At 34.7% G+C, this 25,072-nt stretch overlaps 2 protein-coding genes across 6 annotated transcripts in view; both read right to left on the bottom strand.

Moving 5' to 3' along the window:
* The window catches only part of myo18b (myosin XVIIIB), an 880,426-nt gene that overhangs the window by 148,384 nt on the left and 706,970 nt on the right, over window positions 1-25,072 (bottom strand). The gene's annotated exons all lie outside the window — the stretch shown is intronic.
* On the bottom strand, window positions 2,199-21,684 carry gnsb (glucosamine (N-acetyl)-6-sulfatase (Sanfilippo disease IIID), b). 5 transcript variants are annotated; one of them, XR_015500251.1, is made up of 14 exons: window positions 21,360-21,684; window positions 19,415-19,474; window positions 16,489-16,692; window positions 15,804-15,869; window positions 15,443-15,541; window positions 13,175-13,342; window positions 12,557-12,639; window positions 11,456-11,574; window positions 9,260-9,363; window positions 8,764-8,865; window positions 8,520-8,630; window positions 7,733-7,840; window positions 5,593-6,917; window positions 2,199-3,194 (listed from the first exon to the last, which is right to left on the bottom strand). XR_015500251.1 is itself a non-coding variant. In NM_199841.2 (13 exon segments), coding segments are annotated over 13 exon segments (1,524 nt in total). In that variant the 5' UTR covers window positions 21,608-21,680; the 3' UTR covers window positions 6,429-6,767.

Genomic DNA, 25,072 nt, shown 5'->3' with positions numbered 1-25,072 from the left:
GAACAGAACCTGACAGGTTTATCTGCAGCTGAAGGGTTTTTTTCTGCAATAGTAACCAGCTGGATGTACAATATGCTGATTATTATACGGCTACTGGACACAAAACAAATATATTTAGTAATTCTGAACTTTTATTTTGGATGTGATTAATCGTTTGATGGCACTAATATAAACACACACACACACACACACATATATATATGTCAGGGTTTCTGCAGGGTCTTTAAAAGTCTTTAATCTTAAAATCCAAAGTTTAGGCCTTAAAACAGGGGTCACCAATCCTGATCCTGGAGGGCCGGTGTCCCTGCAGGGTTTACCTCCATCTTGCCTCAACGCACCTGCCTCGATGTTTCAAGTATACCTTGTAAGACCTTGATTAGTTTGTTCAGGTGTGTTTGATTAGGGTTGGAGATAAAATCTGTAAGACACCGGCCCTCCAGGAACAAGTTTGGTGACCACTGCCTTAAAAAGTCTTAAATGTACTGAAATATTGTGCTGTGGGTCTTAAATCTTTTTTAAACAGGTCTTAATTTTCCTTTGTTTATGTGTAGCTACCAAATCTGGCCAAAACCCATACAATCACCAACAATCCATCTCAATAAAACTTTAAACTTTTTATTAAAAAAGGTCATTTGTAACTTTATTTATAATAATGGTTTAATTATTTTCCTTACAATAAGATTTGCTTAAAAGTTCTCCATGTATTTACTGCTGAGGACACTGACCTGGACAGATTGTTGTGCATAAATTAAGTTTATTATAGTTTTTAAAAGATTTGTTTATTTTTATTTTATATTAAAGAAAGTTTATGTTGTAAAACATGTGTATACAACTAGAGCTTGCTTGTTTTTACACAATATTTAAAATATTTTGCAAAAAAAAAATGTTATGTAAAATATTACTTTTTTTTAGTATAATGTATTAAATAATAAAAAAAAAATTTTGAATAAAAAATTGATAGGGTAAATAAAAATCTTTTCCATCTAGGATATTTGAAAAACTTCTTCCTATTTTAAATTAAATACATTTAATTCATAATGGTCTTAAAAATGTCTTAAAGTCTTGAAAGTGCAGAAACCATGATATAAATTACACACTGTGATGTGATTGACCAATCAAAATTTTGAAAAAGTATTTCAAAAGTCATGTACTAATATTAGTTATTGTTATTACATCTGACTTGTCCATGAACAGATGAGGAAAAAAAAGGTTTACCATTTTTTTAACCGATAAATGATTTTATTTTATTATTGCTATTATTATTTTAGTGTGCTATAGATGTTTCATGTGGATGTGCTTTGCCTTTTAGTTTCAAGGATTTATTAAATTTTTTTTAAACATTTAACATATTAAATCATAAAAAGTGTCATTAAAACTGTAACAAATTATGTATATTAAAATAAAAATAATAAAACTGAAGATTATAATACACGAATAAAAGAACTACACTCACTGGCCACTTTATTAGGCACACCTATCAGGTTAGACCCCTTTTGCCTTCAGATCTGCCTTAAACCATTATGTCACAGATTCAACCAGCTACTGGAAATGTTCCTCAGAGATTTTGCTCCATATTGTCATGATAGCATCACACAGTTGCTGCAGATTTGTCGGCTGCACATCCATGATGCCAATCTCCCGTTCCACCACATCCCAAAGCTGCTCTATTGGATTGAGCTCTGGTGACTGTGGAGGCCATTTGAGTACAGTCTCATCGTCATGTTCACCAGTCTGAGATGATTGAGCTTTATGACATGCTGCGTTATCCTGCTGGAAGTAGCCATCAGAAGATGGAGACACTGTGCTCATACAGGGATGGACATGGTCAGCAGCAATACTCTAGTAGGCTGTGGCGTTGATGCTCAATTGGTACTAATGAACCTAAAGAAAATCTCCCCCACACCATTACACCACCACCACCAGCCTGCCTACTGTTGCCTTTCTATCAGCTGGAACCAGTCTGGCCATTCTCCTCTGACCTCTGGCATCAACAAGGCATTTTCACTCACAGAACTGATTTTTTTACATGCAAAAAATACAACAACAATTTCAAATGCTTCTATCTTTAATGTATTATTAAACTTATTGTAAAATAAAAGTTTTAGTTATTTTCCCTTATTTAAAGCAATGCATTTTAAAGAATTCAATGAATCTTTTCTGCGACAGAACAGTTGCAACAACTTGCATCAAACAAATCATTTCTTTCTTTGTAGTAAATTTATTGATTAGTCAAAATTAGACATTTGTATCGTACAAAAAGGCACAGACACTGCTTTAGTGCAAAACATCAGGCACAATCAGGCTTCAGATTAAAATCAACAATTCCCTTCAACATCCGACCATCTCCCTTTGCTAAAGCTACACGCATTAAAACCAGCAGATCTGCTCACAGTAAAGTTTAATTCACAGTACATGAAGAAAAACATCATAAAACAACCACAGACATAAAGATCAAACCAAACAACTTAAAACGCACAGGGTAAATTACACTCCATCTGGTTCATTTACCGTGAAAAGTGCTGAAAAATCAATGGCATGAGGTGGAAGTGAAGCCAGTAAACTTCCAGAAATCCCTCAGAAATGATTTATTGCAGCCAAAACTACCATCAGGCTGTAAATACATTCACTTTAACACCTTTCCCTCAATATTTACTCACACAAACCTCTATGTTTTATTTGGCATAGAATGTAAATCCGTCCACTTTTGTGTTTCTAGCATAATGGTGAGTAAAGTGTGCAGAATTTTAATTTCTAGTCTTTTTAAAGAGACAGTTCACCAAAAAAATAAATAAACATTTGCTGTTTATTTACCCTCCGCTTTATTTCCTTCAGTAAAATGAGCTGAAACTCATTAGTGATTCAGAAAATGCAGGTCAATCTGTACTTTTAGAGTCAAAAATCACACATACAGGCAGAACTAAAGTAATCCCTGTGATGATACATTGAGCTCAGATTCATTTTTAGGTGCGCTGGCCCTTTAAGATAATTATGTTGTAATTTAAGTCTAATGTTTAAATCAGCCAAACTCTTTAGTCATTTTGGAGTAATATGCTATCGGTCTAATCTGATTCAATGATCTATGCTAAGCTAAGCTAACTGTGCTGCTGTTAGAACCAGAGATTGGCTGAATGTGACAGAAGTTGGATTTTTGGATGAGCTGGCCCTTTAAATCCAGTTTGTTGCTTATAATGACGCTGTTTCTTTAAAGGCTGAATAATGTAAATAATTTTAACTAAATGAAGACAGAAGTTTCAGGGTGCGCTGGCCCTTTAAGATAATTATGTTGTAAATATTGTCTAATATTTAAATCCGCCCAACTCTTTAGTCATTTTTGAGTGAGATGCTAATGGTCTAATCCGATTCAATGATCTACGCTAAGCTAAGCTAACAGTGCTCCTGCTAGACCCAGAGTTCGGCTAATTGTATTCAAAACATGGTAAAACTGACCTGTTTGACTTTAGGAGAGTGTAAAATTAGCATATTTTCATAAAAAGTGGAGTGTTTCTTTAAAATGATCCAATATTATTGTTGTTTTTCCCGTGACCATACATGGAGCTTTTATTAGGCAAAATGATTGATCTGTGCCAAAAACTGAACATTATTTAACCGATATAAAATAGAGTTTTAAAGAAACAGCATCATTATAAGCAGCAACACTGGTGAACATGTTCAGGCCTGTCTGCACAAAACTGGATTTAAAGGGCCAGCGCGCGCGCACACACACACACACACACACACACACACACACACACACACACACACACACACACACACACACACACACACACAAAAATCAAACTTCTGTCATCATTTACTGAATTTTAGCTGAAACTAATTAGTGATTCAGAAAACGCTGGTCAATCTGTACTTTTATAACCACAAAACACACATTCAGGCAGAACTAAAGTAATCCCTGTGACCATACATTGAGTCTCATTTTTGGGTGCGCTGGCCCTTTAAGATAATTATGTAGTAATAATGTCTAATGTTTAAATCAGCCAAACTCTTTAGTCATTTGTGAGCGAGATGCTAATGGTCTAATCCGATTCAATGATCTATGCTAAGCTAAGCTAACTCAGAGATCGGCTGAATGAGACAGAAGTTTCATTATTGGGTGCGCTGGCCCTTTAAGATAATTATGTAGTAATAATGTCCAATGTTTAAATCAGCCAAGCTCTTTAGTCATTTCTGAGTGAGATGCTAATGGTCTAAACAGATTCAATGATCTATGCTAAGCTAAGCTAACTGTGCTCCTTTTAGGTCCAGAGATTGGCTGAATGTATTGAAAACATGGTGAAACTCACCTGTTTGGCTTTGAGGGTGTAAAATTAGCATATTTAAAAAAAAACTTAAGGAGCGCTTCTTTAAATTGATCCAACATTATTGTTGTTTTTCCCCTGTGATGATACATGAAGCTCTAATGAAGAAAAATGATTGATCTGTGCAAAAGGCTGAACATTATTTACACTATTTAACTGATAAAATAGAGTTTTAAAGAAACAGCGTCATTATAAGCAGCAACACTGATGAACATGTTCAAGCCTGTCTGCACAAAACTGGATTTAAAGGGCCAGCGCACACAAAATTGTAACATCTGTCATCATTAACTGGATTCTTTAAACCTGTTTTAGGTTCTGTTGAGCAAAAAAAACAAGATATTCTGAGGAATGCTAGAAATAAAAAGGAGTATTTTTTGTTCCTACTATGGAAGTCAATGTTTGATTCTTCAGTATATCTTGTTTTTGTGTTCAACAGAAAAATCAAACAGGTTTAAAGAAGCCAGTAAATGAAGAAGTTTCATTTTTTGGGTGCGCTGGCCCTTTAAGATAATTATGTTGTAAATAATGTCTAATAATTCAATTTGACAATCCAATCCAATCCATAATCATCCAAACTCTTTAGTCATTTTTGAGTGAGAAGCTAATGGTCTAATCCGATTTAATGATCTATGCTAAGCTAAACTAAAATTGGTCCTTTTAGGCCCAGAGATTGGCTGAATTTAATCAAAACATGGTAAAACTGACCTGTTTGACTTTAGGAGAGTGTAAAATTAGCATCTTTTCATAAAAAGTGGAGTGTTTCTTTAAACTGATGTAATATTATTGTTGTTTTTCCCCTGTGACGATACATGGAACTTTTATGAAGCAAATTGATTGATCTGTGCCAAAAAGCTGAACATTATTTACATTATTTAACCTATATAAAAGAGTTTTAAAGAAACAGCATCATAATAAGCAGCAACACCGGTGAACATGTTCAAACCTGTCTGCACAAAACTGGATTTAAAGGGCCAGCGCGCACAAATATAAAACTTTTGTCATCATTTACTGACTTCTTTAAACCTGTTTGAGTTTCTGTTGAAACAAAAAACAAGATATTCTAAGGAATGCTTGGAAAAAAAAGTACTTTTTGTACCTACTAAGGAAGTCAATGTTTGTTTCTTCAGAATATCTTGGGGTTTTTTGTTCATCAGAAACTCAAACAGGTTTGGAAGAAATCATTTGATGTCATTTTTGGTTGTGCTGGCCCTTTAAATCCAGTTTTGTGCAAACAGGCTTGAACATATTTTCCAGTTTTGTTGCTTAAAATGACGCTTTAAAGGTTGACTAATGTGAATCATATTAAAACAGAGATTTATTTTTGGGTGCGCTGGCCCTTTAAGATAGTTATGTAGTAATAATGTCTAATGTTTAAATTATCCAAACTCTTTAGTCATTATTGAGTGATATGCTAATGGTCTAATCTGATTCAATGATCTATGCAAAGCTAAGCTAACAGTGCTCCTGCTAGAACCAGAAATTGGTTGAATGCGAGTTTTGAGTGCGCTGGCCCTTTAAATCCAGTTTTGTTGCGCTGGCCCTTTAAGATAATTATGCTGTGAATAATGTTTAATTTTTTTGCACATGGTTTCACTGAGCCACAGGGATTTATTTTGCTGTTGTTTTCTTTGACTCTCAAAGTGCCTGTAGCTGATGACTTATTTAAATATCTGCATTATATGAATCAATGATGAACTTTGTTAACTTTTTTTTTGGAACTAAATTTATGATTTAATGTAATTGAAATGTGCTCATTTACCACTCTCCTGCAGTTAAACAGGAGTGTTTCGCCACATTTTAAGCCATTTAGTCAATCTCTGGTCTAACAGGAGCACTTTTAGCTTAGCTTAGCATAATTTATTGAATCAGATTAGACCATTAGCATCTCACTGAAAAAAAAATTACCAAAGAGCTTCCATAATTTAGTTAAAGCTTAACTCTTCTGTAGCTACATCATGCACCAAGCGGAAAAATAATACGCAAAGCCTCAAAATAGCTAGGTAACTAGCTTAGCGTGTAGCCTAGAAAATAGCAACTTTTCATTTTCCATTTTATTACTTGATATTACAGACCAGTTAAGTTTAAAAATTGAGCTTAAAAAAAACACTTTTTTTTTTTGAGTGAGATGCTAATGGTCTAATACAATTCAATGATCTATGCTAAGCTAAGCTAAAAGTGGTCCTGCTAGACCCAGAGTTCTGGTGAATGTATTCAAAACATGGTTAAAAGTACCTGTTTACTTGCAGGAGAGTTTAACATGAGCATATTACCAAAATAAAACCAAAGCGGATCATTGTTGTTGTTTTCTCTGAGTGTGTATGAGTGTGTGTGTGTGTGTGTGTTTGTGTGTGTTGTTGTTGTGTGTGTGTGTGTGTGTGTGTGTATGAATAAAGCAGCAGATCTTGATTTGTATGTGAGGTTTGCCTGCGGTATTCATCATCATCATCCTCATCTGATGTTTCTGCAGGTGTCTCCAGCGCAGGACTGTAGTTTAATCAGCCGCTGGTTCATGATCTGCAGCAGTGACGGATCTACTTTCTTCACGATGTTCTCCAGCTGATGAGGATCTGCCGTCAGGTTGTACATCTCCACAAACGCCTGCAGCACAAACACACAGATTTAATTCAGCATTATTTACTTCATTCATTCATAAATAATAATATAATAATAATAATAATATAGAATATAATAATAAATAATAATAAAACAATATAATAATAATAATAATAATAATAATAATAATAATATATAGAATATAATAAATAATAATAATAATAATAATAATAAACACAAATAATAATAATAAAATAATAATAATAATAATAAACACTAATAATAATAATAATAATAAACACCAATAATAATATAATAACATAATAATAATACAATAATAATAATATAATAAATAGAATATAATAATAAATAATAATAAAATAATAATAATAATAATAACATAATAATATAATAACAATAATATAATATATAGAATATAATAAATAGAATATAATAATAAATAATGATATAATAATAAAATAATAATAATAATAATAATAAACACAATATAATAATAAATAATGATATAATAATAAAATAAAAATAATAATAATAATAAACACTAGTAATAATAATAATAATAATAATAATAAACACTAATAATAATATAATACAACAATAGTAATAATAATAATAATAATACTAATAATAATAAAATAATATAATTATAATAATAATAATATAATATATAGAATATAACAAATAGAATATAATAATAAACTATATAATAATAATAATATAATAATAAAACAACAATATAATAATAATAATAATAAAATAATAATAATAATAAAACAATATAATAATAATAATAATATTAATATGAATATAATAAGATTGTAAACAAAAACCCCACACACCTCATTGTCGGCGAACTCGCAGTACTGCAGGTTTGCGCCTTTGAGCGTCCTGACGCAGGCGTAGGTGTTGTTAAAGGCGTCTTCACACACACAGTCTGGAAAACACTCCTGGAACACAGAGCAGACGCTGCTGGATCATGTGTGTGTGTGTGTGTGTGTGTGTGTGTGTGTGTGTGTTAGGGCTGGGCAAAATGACAAATCTCATATCACAATATCCTGATAATCACACAACACTGAAGACAAAATAATCCAGCCTCCTGTGAAACTTTATTCTTTTCTTAAATATTTGTAACTTTAACAATATAAAAGCAACGTCTCTAAATTTTGCTCAACTCAAGCATGTGACTCGATCCAAGTGATGTCACTTCCTGTGGCTGGAAACTCAATAGATTTATTATGTGTCAACTCTTCCCGTGTTGGTGTGGGTTTCCTCCGGGTGCTCCGGTTCCCCCACAGTCCAAACACATGCGCTATAGGGGAATTGATCAACTACACTGGCCGTAGTGTATGAGTGTGAGTGTGTGTGTGTGTGTGTGTGTGTGTGTGTGTGTAAATGAGTGTGTATGGATGTTTCCCAGAATTGGGTTGCAGCTGAAAGGGCACTCGCTGTGTAAAACATATGCAGGAATAGTTGGCAGTTCATTCCGCTGTGGAGATCCCTGATGAATCAGGGACTAAGCTAAAGAAAAATGAATGAATATACACGCGTGTGTGTGTATGTGTGCGTGTGCGTGTGTGTGTGTGTGTGTGTGTGTGTGTGTGTGTGTGCGTGCACACTGAGACTCACAGCGAGGCCGGGGCCCAGTTTGGGGCAACTGGGGTCCTGAGACGAGTATCCCTCACCCGTGTACTCCACCAGGAAGAAGGGCCGCTCGGTGCCGTTACGCAGGGACGGGGCCTTCACACACACACAAACACACACACACACACACACTCTGAACACTGGACTGAAGCATCTGTGTAAACTTGCTTTGACACAATCTACATTGTAAACACGCTATAGAAATAAAGATGAGCTGAAGATTATTCACCATCTGCGGCAGGAAGGACTGTCCGTCCATGTTGACGGTGGACAGATTGACTCCAGCGATGTCCAGGATCGTCATCGGGAGATCAATATTCAGCACTGGAGACTGCACAGACATCCATTACTAGAAGCTGCGTCCCAAATGACACACTGTACACTTATGTACTTATACACTAAGCATTTAGACACTAATACCCCTACACACCGATGCCCTTATACACAATGTACATATGCACTACAATATACGCTAATACCCTTATGCAGTAATGCACTTATACACTACACAATTATACACTATTTATAATATTTCAGTGTGAATGCACATACAATTTACACAACCAAATGACAGAACAGTGCACAGGTATGTGATCTGGGATGCAGAAATAGCTTATTTATGTGCATAAATATATATATGTGTGTGTGTGTGTGTGTGTGTGTGTGTGTGTGTGTGTGTGTGTGTGTGTGTGTGTGTGTGTGTGTGTGTGTCTCAGTGGTCTGACCTGAAGTGTTTGTTTGGCTTTGATTCCTGGACCCCGAACCAGCAGAGGAATGCGGATGTCGAACTCATACAGCTGCCTTTTGTCAATGGGTAACGAGAACTGACCTGAACAATCATCACATACACATTAAACATACATACATAAATAAATAAATAAATCTCCCAAGGGCTGTTTATGCAATTATAAATAGGAAATACAGCAAAAAATGACCTTGCAGATAAGCTAGTCCATGCTTTTATGAGCTCTAGACTGGATTACTGTAATGCACCAGCATCCTCTATTAAGGTGTGTGAGAGGGAGTATGTATGTATGTATGTATAAAAGATACACACAAGCTCTACTATAAAAGATCTGGGTGTTATATTAGACAGCAATCTAACTGTTGAAAATCATATATCCCATGTCACAAAAACTGCCTTCTTTCATCTGAGAAATATCACTAAATCACGAAGTATGCTATCCATCTCTGATGCAGAAAAGCTAGTCCATGCTTTTATGAACTCTAGGCTGGATTACTGTAATGCTCTGTTTGCAGAGTTCTGACCAGGTCTAGAAAATATGATCATATCACCCCAATGTTATCCTCCTTACACTGGCTGCCTGTTCAGTTTCGTATTGAATTTAAAATATTACATCTCACCTATAAAGCTCTAAATAATCGAGCTCCTGTTTATCCAACCAACCTTCTGTCTCGCTACAATCCAACTCGCTCTTTAAGATCTCAAAACTCAGGGATTCTGGTAGCACCTAGAACAGCAAAGTCCACTAAAGGAGGTCGAGCCTTCTCATTTATGGCTCCTACACTCTGGAATAGCCTTGCTGATGATGTCCGAGGCTCACACTCTTGCACACTCTCGCAGTTCAAAACTAGATTAAAGACCTGTCTGTTTAGTAAAGCGTACACTCAGTGCATCACTTAGCGGTATGATACATGAGTGTGCTCCACACAGGTTTCTGCATCTCGTCTATATTCACTAATTTATTTTTCTCTTTATTCTCTATTTCCACCTGGGGACACTCATCCCGAGGCCCTCAGACTATGCAGCGCCACTGACGTGATCCAAGACCTGTGACGAGATGATCCAAAGGTTTCCATAATCCTGGACCAGACCGTATCCTGAGCAGCTGCTGTGGTGGTCACGGAGGAGTGGAGAGCATGAGACTGATTCCTGTGATGCTCCAGGGACAGACGAGTCTTTGCTGAGGTCCAGCGTTCTCCACCCTCCGGCGCCTAGACTGCAGCTCTGCACAAGACATTTGGCCAGCGGAGAAATGTTCGTGCCCAACAGAGTCTGGTTTCTCTTCATGTTTTTTAATTCTTCACTTTGGCCAATTGGTGAAGTGTTTTCCTCTCTGCTGTCGCCACTGGCTTGCATGGTTCGGGATCTGTAGAGCTGCGCATGGATGGATTTGCTCTTCAGTGTTTGGACTCTCAGTAGTGATTATTAAACCACACTGAACTGAACTAAACTGAACTTCAACACTGAAAACTGGACTGACACTGTTCCAATTCACTATGATCTCCTATGTGAAGCTGCTTTGACACAATCTACATTGTAAAAGTGCTATACAAATAACAGTGAAATTGAATATATATATATATATATATATATATATATATATATATATATATATATATATATATATATATATATATATATATATATAAAATTACACTTTAATTACCCGGATGATGCACTCATTCAGCCGCTGAAATGAAGTGTGTAATGATGGACACTTCACGCACTCAACGACCGCAGGTTTGCTCACATAGCGGAAGGGGCGGAGCTATCGGCCGCACATGTTGAATAACTTTATTTATTTTGGATGGTGAAAGCAAAATTCTCCTACGAGAGTGATTATAGCGCCTCCCGATGGTGAATGCGGTTATACTCACGGCAGGTATTATTTGATAATTTGGTTGTTTATTTCACTGATTTGGCAACAGTCAAACGTCATCAGGGAAACGGTTTGAATTTCCGCTTCGTAAAAAAACATTAGTGTGCCATTTGGGACGACACTACATACATATACTATCCTGCTGAGTGTGTAAGTGCAGAAGTACATAGTGCATGAGTGCATAGTGTATAGTGTGCCATTTGGGACGCAGCTTATATATATTTATATATACACTGTGCTTGTTTGAGTAAAAGTGTGTGTGTGTGTGTGTGTGTGTGTGTGTGTGAGAGCACACACCGGTGTGATATCCGTGGTCAGACGTGTAGAAGATGTATGTGTTGTCGAGCTCCTTCACTGAATCCAGCTTCTTCAGCAGACGCTCCACCAGATCATCCACAGACAGAAGAGTCTGCCATCTAACACACACACACACACACACACACGATTAAAAACACAGAGTAAACACACATGCACAATACAGTCTAAACACACACAGAGTACACACATATGCAATAGAATCATACATACATAGTACAAACACACATGATGTACAAACAAACACAAACCCACACACTACACTACAAACACACACATCAAACACAGAGTAAACGCACGTACACAATACAGTACAAGTACACACACAGTACACACAAACAAACACTACAGTACAAACACACACATAGTAAACATTACACACTTACATATACACACATGAACACATAATACACACATACACAATAAAGTGTGAACACACTCAACATTACATACACACAGACACACACATAAATATTATGCACAGACGCACAGAGATTGTACGCACACGCACAGAAAACACAGTAAACACACCCACATGCAATACAAATATATCAAAAACAGAAAACAGACATTACACACACAGTAATTATACACACACACACACACATTAAAAACACAGAGTAAACACACATGCACAATACATTCTAAACACACAGAGTACACATTTACATAATAGAAACACACACACACACACACAGTACAAACACACACGCTGTACACAGACACACATACACACACACTACACACACATACACAAACACACAGACACACACAGACACACACATACACAAACACACAGACACACACAGACACACAAAGACACACAGACACACACAGACACACACAGACACACACAGACACACACACACACACACACAGACACACACAGACACACACAGACAAACACAGACAAACACACAGACAGACAGACAGACAGACAGACAGACACACAGACAAACAGACACACAGACACACACAAAGACACACACAGACACACACAAAGACACACACTTTTTGGCGTGTTTAATTGCCCTTTGATTGGCATGCTGATACAAAGATTGATGGTAATGAAGTGATCTTCACCTTCTGCGGAAAGCGTTGTCAAGGTAATCAATGGAGCTGTTCGGCATTGGATTGGCAGGTTGCCGTAGTAACCAATGCTTGTCCTGAAATCAGAGGAAAACCAGTGAAATCAGCCAGATTATCAATAATGATGATTTCATAAAGTGGATGATTTCAGTGTGTTTATGCAATATTGCTGTGTTTGTAAACATTTATCTCACAATCCTGAATCTAATTAGCATATCTATTACATATGCATACAGTATTCTAAACACACACATGCAGTATTAGTAATTTGTGTAATCAATAATGATAATTTCTGTAATTTGTGCAATAAGTTATTCTCATAATCTTAAATCAAAATGACTTGAAATATCTCCTTCAGCATCTCATCTCCGATTGGTGTTTACTGGTGTGAGGGGCGGGGTCCACCTGTCCCCCACCCAAGCTCCACCAATAGCAACCCATAATCATCAATGTTCAAAACTAAGCCCCGCCCACATCAGCTTGACATACGGCACAGCAGTGTAGACTTCATGAGGACTTCAGATATGTACAGCTGGGTTATGTATTTTCAGCTGCAGTGTGTGTGTGTGTGTGTGTGTGTGTGTGTGTGTGTGTGTGTGTGTGAGTGTGTACCGTTCCAGGTTTGTTGAAGCTGCCGTTGCGCGGAGCTTTAACGCCGCTGAAGGAGCCGCTGTACTGTGGAGCGGCGGTCCACGGAGAGTGAGGAGCCGGTGGACACAACATCATGAAGAACGGGTGACTGGGACTGCGCTCCTCCAGGAAATGCAGAGAGCGGTTCAGCTGCGCACACACACGCACGCACACAAATATTATATATACACATATGTACATATACATACACACATATGAACACAAACACACATATACTTAAATATACATATACAAACATATATAAAACATATACATAAACACACACACACATTAAATATATACACACACACACACACATATATATATATATATATATATATATATATATACATATATATATATATATATATATATATATATATATATATATATATATATATATACACATACATACATACATACATACATACATACATACATACATACATACATACATACATACATACATACATACATACATACATACATACATACATACATACATACATACATACATACATACATACATACATACATACATACATACATATATATATATATATATATATATATATAAATATAAATATACACACACACACACACACACACACACACACACACACGCGCACACAAGCACACACGCACACAGACACACACTTAACAGCTAGAATACACAGTGAATGTGTGGATTAACTCTATTGTGAGTCGAGTTTAGTTTGCACTAGTGTTGATCTGCCACACCTGTCAGTAGTCAAACAGTAACTTTCAGGATTTCAGCATGTTTCAGCATCAGAAACAGAATAAAGCAAAGCCTCATGAGCCTGGAAAGTGCTGCTTCATCATCAGCTTCATTACGAGGAAAACAGCGGAATTATAAAATAAATGCATATCAGTGTTTTTCAAATGTTTCTCAAGTGATGCTCAACAGAGCAAGCAGATTCTCCACAGCATTAACTTAACAAGATTAACTTTTGAGGAAATAGAAAGACTACTGTGGTTAAAACTAATAGCCCCTCTAGAAATTTTTTTATTGTCAACAGAACTAACCACTGTTGTCTGATGACTTGTTTAATTAGCCAAATTAAGCCTTTAATCTGACAGTAAATGCATTTTTTAAAATGTTAAACAGGTTGAGCAGGAAGAGACTCGATATTAAAATAAACAGCAGCTCTTCTGTGTGCAAATTAGCTTCTAATAATACACGTGTGACTTAATGACATGTAAAACATGCAGCACTCTGTATCAGTCTATACATTCCAGGACTGCTCAAATATATAAAAATTAGTAAACAAATAATGATATTTTTAAAAAATTATAATAAATAAACAAAAGAGTATATTTTTACAATAATAATAATAATAAAATAATAATAATAATAAGAAGAAGAAGAATAATACATTTATATTATGTTTAAATAAAAATAAATAATAATAATAAATGACGGAATAATTATAACAATATGATAATTATTAGTTTATATTAAATACACATAAATAATAATAATAATAATAATAAATATTTTAATAACAATTGGAATACTATTATTTATATAATAAAACAGAAAATAAATAAATAAATAATAATAAATAAAAGTATTATAAGTAATTATAGTAATTTGCAATAATTATAATATAATACAATATAATATAATATAATAATTATTTTATAGTATGAATACATAAAAATAAATTAATATTAATGATGTTTTTAAAAATAAATACATAATTAAATTTTTTATAGTAATAATATATAATAATTATTATTATAATTATTATTATTTTTATATTATTATATATACATAAAAATAAATAACTAAATTTTTTTAAATTAATTAAACAATAGTTAATATTTTATAGTAAATACACATAAGTATAATAATAACAATGAACCCTAACCCTAATTTTTAAATAAATTAAAAAGAATAAAAGTATTTTTTAATAATTATTTTAAGTACACATAATAATAACAAAAATAACAACAATAAAAATTGCAAGATATTATATATAATAATATAATATTTTTTAAGTTTTAAAAATATAAATAGAATATTATTTTATTTTTAGAGAATGTATACATAATAATAATAATAATAATAATAATAATAATAATTCTTTAGATTTATTTTGTATACATAAAAAATATTAATAAAAGTTAATCTATGTAATTCCTCACGGAGTTTAAGCAAGCACAACACACTATAACAGTACATTAAGATATTTACTGTACATTAAAAGCATTAAACACACTCACCACCAGGTCTGTGAGATAATCCTTCTCATAGCTGTCTCCATGCTTTTCCTCTTTCCCATTCACTGACAGAGTGTAGTTATAATATTTAGAGTTTCCCACCTGCAGACGCACACATGAAACATTTATACCACATGACTGCTGGATGCATGATTCTGATTGGCTGATGATGAGCGTTCATTATCTTTCAAAGACAGAATGACGGCTGCAATATTGTTAACAACATTTAGGCATTCCTAAAATCCATCTGCATATTAAAGATGATTCTGTCTTGTTAATTTATGTTGATTGTGTTCAGCCGTTTGGGCAATGCTGTGATGTAGAAATAAACTGCAAACATACATTAAACATGTGTCAAACTCACCAGCGCATGCCACTGATCCCATCCAGGAGGCACATGAGCAACACCGCCAGCGTCTTTACTGCCATACTGAACACACACACACACACACACACACACACACATACGCATACACGCACAGACACACACATACACACACAGCAGCAGGTTTATTTCCCATTCAAACATAACAAAGCCAAAGAAATGAAGATTATTTGTGGAACAATATTAGAGCAATTCCATGCAAATGTGAAGCCACGAAAAAAAATTCCCTTTTTCTTTTATTAATCAGGGGTCGCCACAGCGGAATGAACCACCAACTATTTTATCATTTGTTTTACACAGCGGATGCCCTTCCAGCTGCAACCCATCACTGGGAAACACCCATTCACACACACAATTCCCCTATAGCGCATGTGTTTGGACTGTGGGGGAAACCGAAGCACCCAGAGGAAACCCACACCAACACGGGGAGAACATGCAAACTCCACACAGAAACACTTACTGACCCAGCTGGGACTCAAACCAGCAACCTTCTTGCTGTGTGGCCACAGTGCTGACTGCTGAGCCACCGTGGCACTCTTACTATTAACGTTTATTTACAGTATTTCTTTTAAATCAGAGGAGCGCTGAGATCTCAGGCTCATGTGTGTAGTGTGTATCCGAGTGTGCAGGTATCGGAGGTCAGCGCTGCTCGTCTTCAGCTCACCTGGTTGAGGTATTTACCGCAGTAGAAGGTCTGGTAGCGCATCTTGTTGAGGTAAACGGGGAAGGCGAAGGGCTCGGCTGTTTTCTGCCAGGCGGCGCTGCTGCAGTTTCCCTCCACTGAGTTATTGTGCACCAGATGATTGTGTGGATATCTGCCGCTCAGGAAGCTGCTGCGGCTCGGACAGCACAGCGGCGTGGAGGTGAACTGCACACACACACACACAAACACACATTATACAGGACCGAAGCCAGCTTGGTGAAAGACGTGGTTCTTCTCATCAAAGGGTGGGCCTTTTTGCAGTTATTCCCCTCATTTTGCATTTAAAGTCCCCATGAAATGAAAACAAAGTGTTTTAAATGTTAGTATCAGTATGTTAGTCTTAAATATATCTAAAACAGTGACTAAAATCACATTTAGAAGATATAAATCTGATATAAACATCTTAAGTTTGCCTCTTCTGTCTAAATGGATCAATGATTGTTTTGCCTCAAATACTTCAGTTTCTCAATCTTCTGGCCAATCAAATGCTCTCTAGTATCTGACATGCCCCGCCCCCTTCTTATGTAGACTACTTTATCAAAATGTGTTACCAAAAATCCTGATTACCAGAGCCTTTAATGGAACCAGTGTAGCCTACTGACTTAGCAAAGAACAACACGTAGGCAAAATACTAGTGGACACAAGTTGTTTGTTTAAATGGTAAGAAACAGAAACGCTGCAATCAACAAACATTTAAGTTTTTTTGTTTGTTTGTTCTGATACAGTACTGCTGTGATACTGTTAAATTGTTTACCATATCTCATTAGATGTGACATGTTTCACATAGGCTTCAAATAAGAAGGAATTTATATATCATCAGCAACTATTACGTTTGTGATCATTCACAAAATTATTTTTTACTTTTTTTATTTTATCTGGTTTCTTTGATTAAAAATAAATCAAAACTGAATCCACCCTTCTGATGGGATCAGGATAATCCTGTTTGTTGAATCAAACAGATCCTAATCTGAGTTTTGAACAACCCAAAGGACAGGTCTGAACCGAATCCAATGTAAGATTGAATTACATAGTCTGATCTTAACTCAAAATCCCTCTGTTACTTTTGAAAACCACAATTCCAAGTTTTAATCCAATCCATGATCCAAATTCCCACTGTTTTGCTTTTGACAACTGGGTCCAGGTTACATTGCCAAAACTACATTGTGTAATCTAGGAGATTAGCACAAAAGTAATCTAAATGTAATCCAAAAAAGTCTGATTACACTGCAAAAATGCTTACCTGATTTTAAATAAGGGCCAGCACGAAAGTAATCTAAATGTAATCCAAAAGTAGACAGATTACATTGTCAAATTGTGTAATCTAAGAGATCGAATAAGGGTTAGCACAAAAGTAATCTACATGTAATCTAGAAATAGTCAGATTACATTACCAAAATGTCTAATCTAAGAGATTAAATAAGGTTTAACACAAAAGTAATCTAAATGTAATCCAAAAATAGTCAGATTCCTTATCAACATGGGTAATCCGAGTTTAAATAAGGATTAGCACAAAAGTAATCTAAATGTAATCCAAAAAAGTCTGATTACACTGCAAAAATGTTTAATCTGAGTTTAAATAAGGGCCAACACGAAAGTAATCTAAATGTAATCCAAAAGTAGTCAGATTACATTGCCAAATTGTGTAATCTAAGAGATTGAATAAGTGTCAGCACGAAAGTAATCTAAATGTAATTCAAAAGTAGTCAGATTACATGGCCAAATTGGGTAATTTAAGAGATCGAATAAGGGTTAGCACAAAAGTAATCTAAATGTAATCCAAAAATGGTCAGATTACATTATCAACATGGGTAATGCGAGTTTAAATAAGGCTTAGCACAAGAAGTCTTCCAAAAGAAGTCAGATTACATTAGTCAGATTACGTTACCAAAAATGTCTAATCTAAGACATCAAATAAGGGTTAGCACGAAAGTAATTTAAATGTAATCCAAAAGAAGTCAGATTACAATGCCAAATTGTTTAATCGAAGAGATTGAATAAGGGTTAGCACAAAAGTAATCTAAATGTAATCTAGAAATAGTCAGATTACATTGCCATAAATGTCTAATCTAAGAGATTAAATAAGGTTTAACACAACAGTAATCTAAACGTAATTCAAAAGTAGTCAGATTACATTGCCAAATTAAGTAATCTAAGAGATCGAATAAGGGTTAGCATAAAAGTAATCTAAATGTAATCCAAAAGTTGTCAGATTACTTTACATAGCAAAAATAATTAATCTGAGGTTAAATAAGGTTCAAGACAAATGTAATCTAAATGTAATCTAGAAATAGTCAGATTACATCACCATAATGTCAAATCTATGACATCAAATAAGGTTTACCAAAAAGTAATCTAAATGTAATCTTAAAGTAGTCAGATTACGTTAGTATAAAATTGTAATCTAATAGATTCAATTCAATTTCAATTCAGCTTTATTTGTATAGCGCTTTTACAATGTAGATTGTGTCAAAGCAGCTTCACATAAATGGTCATAGTAACTGGAACAGTGTGGTTCAGGTTTTAGTGTTTAAGTTCAGTTCAGTTCAGTTTAGCTCAGTTCAGTGTGATTTAATCATTACTGAGAGTTCAAACACTGAAGAGCAAATTCAACGATGCGTAGCTCTACCAATCCTGAACCATGCGAGGCAGTGGCGACAGCGGAGAGGGAAAAAAACTTCACCTGATGGGAGTGAAGAAAAAAAACCTTGAGAGAACCAGACTCAGTTGGGCACGACCATTTTAATTTCTCCGCTGGCCAAAAGTCTTGTGCAGAACTTCATTCGCCGTGGTTTAGGCTGGAAGATTATATTACTGACTACACATGTTTGACAAGTAATTTGTAATCTGATTACATTTCCTAAGTAATCCACCAGCTCTGAAAACTCACAGCGTTAGAGAAGGTCGCGCCGGCGTCACCAATCAGCTCTCTCGTCTTCTTCATCGGCGTCTGAGGAAAAGAATGTATAATTCAGTTAACATCTAACACACTTACTTTCTCCCTCTCCCTCTCTCTTACACACACACACACACACACACACACACACACACACACACACACACACACACACACACACACACACACACACAGAACTGATAACAGGATGTGAATCACACTCTCACTTCAGCCTAATGATGTGATCAGCAGCATAAGATCTTTCTAAAACACACAGATCATGAAGGATAGGCGATACAGGAGGCTTCTGGAGCTGCAGACTGCGTCAATAGGGTATATGCAGAGCTAGTGTTTCTTCCCTTACTGATACTCTTCTGGTGAACTGTTAATGTGACTTTTTCAGATTTATAAGCTTCCTTTTACAGCATCGATGTTGTGATGTTATTAAAATATAATAAGTTTAATAGACTTCAGCTTTCATTTATTACTCAAGCGTAAAACGAGATGAAACGCAGTTTACTCGCACGCGCCCGTCAGGATCAGCACACGAGTGCAGAAGCTCCATCGAATATACTGGGGTAAAACAAATGCTCATATTATAAAGACAAATCAGACCTTACAGCGCCAATTTTATAACGGCAAACAGTTCACCGGAAGCAATTGACTCAGGTTACTGACAAATTAAAAGTCCTTCCACATACTTCTGCATATACCCTATCAAAACATCAGGCAATAACTACATGAGTAGTGCACTAGCTGACTAATCGACTAGGTTTAGTGCACTATTAAGACTGAGGTTAGTGAACTATTAGGGGCAGCACTGGGAATAATTAACACACACACACACACACACACACACACACACACACACACACACACACACACACACACACACACACACACACACACTCTCACTCACTCACTCACTCACTCACTCACACTCACACACACACACACACAAAGTGAAAGACAGAAAAACACACACACATACGCATACACAATCAGACAGACATACACACAAACAGAAAGACTCACACAAACCAACACACACAAACAAACACACATGCCAATACACACAAACAGAAAGATAGACAAACACACTCAAACACACACACACAAACAGACAGACAGACAGACAGACAGACAGACCCACAAACAAACAAACAAACAAACAAACACACACACATACGAACTTGCAAATGGACAAACAGACAGACACACACAAAACACAAACAGACAGACAAACACACGCAAACAAACAAAAACACAAACGAAATAGTCAGACACACAAGCAAACACACACACACACACAAACAGACAGACAGACACACAAGCATACACACACACAAACACAAACAGACAGACAGAGAGACACACAAGCATACACACACACACACACACACAAACAGACAGACAGACAGACAAGCATACACACACACACACAAGCATAAACACACACACACAAACAGGCAGAAACAAAAAAAGACAGACACACAAGCATACACACACACACAAACATATGCACACACAAACAGACAGACAGACAGACAGACAGACAGACAAGCAAACACAAACACACACACACACACACACACACACAAGCAAACACAAGCACACACAGACTGACACACACACCCACACACACGCAAACAGACACACACACATATACACAAACGGACAGACAGACACACCAATCTCACACACTCACAGACACACACACAATAATGGTAATTTTACATTTACCGTCAGTAATAGGTGTGTTCAGTGTTATAATGCTTTTGAAATGCCTGCAATTGGACAATTGGAGCTGTGTGTGCGTGTGCGTGTGTGTGTGTGTGTGTGTGTGTGTGTGTTAGTAAAATATATGGGGACAACTTTTCCTCAGAAGTTGAGCTCACAAATGCTCCACACCGCTACAACAGATCTTCTAGCGACTGACCTTTGCTTAAACAGCCCAAGATGGCAGTGATCCCACACTCGCTGTCAGTAATGTGACCCTAATTCCTAATGAAAAGTCATCTGAGGTGTAAAACTCACCATTCCGCCCATCTGCTCGTCCTGGTCGTCGGTGAGGATGAGGATGATGTTGTTTTTGCTGCTGAAAGCGCAGGTAAAGAAGAAGAAGAAAAGCACCAGCAGCTTCAGCGGGCAGCCGCAGCTCCACTGACCGGGCGGAGAGCTCCTCATTGCGGACACTCAGAGCCGGAGCAGCCGCTGGAGAGTCGAGCAGAAGCGGACAGTCACGGCGGAGACACGCGCTGTTTGAGGAAGTGGAGCTGGAGAGTCATATGACTGCAGCCTGACCTACAGCTGACGAGCAGGAAAAAACAAATAAACACAACTGTTAAAATAGAAGCAAGGGGCACACCGATGATAACCCATGAAAATACACAATCTACACATGATTAAATTAAATTAAATTAAATTAAATTAAATTAAATTAAATTAAATTAAATTAAATTAATCTAATTTAAAATGTAAAAACAATAAAATAAACCTAGTTTAAGGTAAATTACAAATAATAAAATTAAATTACAATAAATTAAATTATGAAGGAGCTAAGCCGAAAAGAGAATGAATGAATGAATGAATTAAATTGAAAATAATAAAAAATAATTATAGCAAAATAAAAAATGTTGTTAAATTCAAATTAAATAAATAAAATAAAAAATGTATTAAATAAAAAAAAGAAAAATAGCAATAAAATGAATTACAATAAAATTAATTAAATTTATTTAAAAAAAATTACATTTAAAAATTTTAATAAAAATAGCAATAAAAATGTTACAATAAAATAAAAAAATAAATTATATTAAATTAAATATAAAAATAAACTAAACTAAATTAAATTAATTATGAAGGGGTTAAACCGAAAAGAAAATGAATGAATGAACTAAACTGAAAATAATAAATTAAAGTATATTACAATAAAATAAAAAATCAATTAAATTTAAACTCAAATTAAATAAAAATAGTAATAAAATAAAAATTTAATTAAAATAAAAATTAAATAAAAATAGCAATAAAAAATAGCTTAAATTTAAATTAAATAAAAAGAGTAATAAAATAAAAAAATAATAATTTAATTAAAAATTACAAAAAAAATAGCAATAAAATAAAATTTAATTAAAATAAAATAAATTAATTTGAATTAAATTTAACAAGACTAATTATACACTAAACAAATCATACCTCAAGCTTTGGAAATTATGTAATGCAAATTCTAATAAATAAAAATCGCTTTCTTTTTAATGCAGTTGTTTTTTCCTACGTTTTTTTAAAAGTAATTCATATCATTAGTAATGTTTTAAAAATATTTATTAATTATTTCTGGCAACAGCTTACTTCTCACAAAATTCAATAAGAAAATCATAGTTAATGGCTTCAGAATTTAATAAAACCATATGAAATAAATTTATTAAATGCAAAATAATAACATTAAACATTATGAAAAGAAAAAAATATATAAACATTTGTATAAAAATCTCTTTTGTTACATCCACAAAGGTTGCACACACTATTTATATTATTTGATGTAATCTTATATGCCAGACGAAATTTTGATATTCCTGTTTTTCAACTTCCACACGTAAAATATTACAATAAACGTAAAAAACTGAAATATTTGACAAATTACTGTAAAATAACAAAATAAAAGTTTCACAAACATGGCCATGTGCGCTTTATTGCTAGATCGTAACCTGTCATGTGGCATATTTTATAGTTTTATAGTTATAAGGTGCGTTCGACTTCATGCAGCGCTGCGCAGATCGATCGAAATCTGTCTTAAAGTGGTGCATTCTGGTTAGAAATCTTGTCCGGATTGATGCTGCGCCGACGCCACGTGACTGTCACATGTGGCATCAAAGTACCGCGACAGCGCTCCGAGATCAGACGGCAAACTCAGACCATGCAGCTTCTGAAGAGCGACTGCAGGAGCTTTGATGACGACACCGATATTACACGATTGGCCGAGTTCACCACATGACAACAAACACGTGTATTTCGGGTTTATAATTGGACAAATTCCGATTCAAAAGTTTCAAAACAAACAATTCACTTTTCACACCCTCTCTATCCTGTACACATCTTGCTTATTAAAAGACTACAAATATTTTACTGCAGTAATCATCTTTTGTTAAATAATCTGGTTATAAAGGTTAGCTTGTTTGCACAGGTTTATTTTTAACTTTTTTATACAGACTATTTACTGCATTCATCTCCATGAACGATTTAAATGATATATTTTAGTGTATATTTTAGTGAATAACCTAAATATGAACTCAAATAAGTCTTACAGACTTGAAATAAAATAATTATCATCATTGATCCTGCCCCCCTAAAGCTCTCTTAAAAAATTAAAGTAAAGAACTATTTTATTAAATAATTATAAAATGGTTTTATTATTATAATATAAATATATATTTTATTTCCTGTCTAGCAGTTTAAAGGCTACCTGCTTTTTCTGGGAAACTTCTACATAGCTCACGTATTTTACCTTTTGTTCTTTTCAACACAATCTTTTTGGATTAAAATGCTTTTTTGAAAATTCATTCATTATCCAAAATAATGTCATTTATTAAGACCTAATCAAAACACCTTGTTTTGCTTTTTACATTGGAAAGTTTTATATCTATAAATGTACATATATGTAAACTCTTTTTTAGCAGATTCAAACAAGAAGTATTAGCCTAAAGGTTGATGTTTAACTCCTAGAATTTATGCTTATTGCTTTGTATTTAATAGACCTGTTCGTTTTTATGTTTATATTAACCTCTCATTTTCTCTTATTTCTCTCATACATTTGTTATATATTTTATTCATAATTCTCTCTTATTGTTTAAAAAGGAACTACAGTTTGTAGAGACTGTATTCTGTTTTATTTGTAAATGTTTTGTTGTAATAAATAAAAATAACAAAAAAATATGATGACGCCATGTGATCGGTCATCATGACTGCAGCAACTTTGAGTCCCGAAGTGTCCAGCTGTCCGTCTTGACGGCTCCGTTTTCAACTCCGCCCCGCCTGCGCTCGGCTAATCTCGTTGATCACCGGCTGCAGCTGAGCTTCATGTCGAACGCACCTATAGTTTTATAATTGCAGGTGACACGTGACTGAAGATCAGGGAATATTTGCTGCCCTTGTTTTATAAAATTGTTTTATTTTACTTCTGGTTATTCGACTGAAGTTAAGGTAGTCGGAACTTTTTATAGGTGCACCAAAAGTCTGCCTATATTGTGCACCACTCAAAATAAATCCCCGGTGAGAAACATCCTGTAAAACATTACCATAACTTGTTAATATAACCCATTCATCCATTTTCATTCGGCTTAGGCCCTCTTTTTACTATAATAAAAAGTATTATTATTATTATTATTATTAGTAGTAGTAGTAGTAGTAGTAGTAGTAGTGGCAGCAACAGTCTCGCAGCATGAATCACTCTAAAGGATAAAAATAAACCGTTTTAATCTCTTTAATAAGACATTTAGAAAAAAAAACATGTTTTAGTGTCTAACTTTAGTGGTCGGTATAACAAACATTGCCACCCCTGAGTGTAGTTTAGTTTGTATTATAGTTTTATTTGATGTTTTATTTTTTTCTGTTTTATTTTTACTTTGTGTACTGTTTTATTCATGATATGCTGCTTAAATC

This window comes from Danio rerio, chromosome 10 (genome assembly GCF_052040795.2).
Source record: "Danio rerio strain M-AB ecotype USA chromosome 10, GRCz13ab, whole genome shotgun sequence".
NCBI lineage: Eukaryota > Metazoa > Chordata > Actinopteri > Cypriniformes > Danionidae > Danio > Danio rerio.
This window is presented reverse-complemented; position numbering and strand designations above follow the sequence as displayed.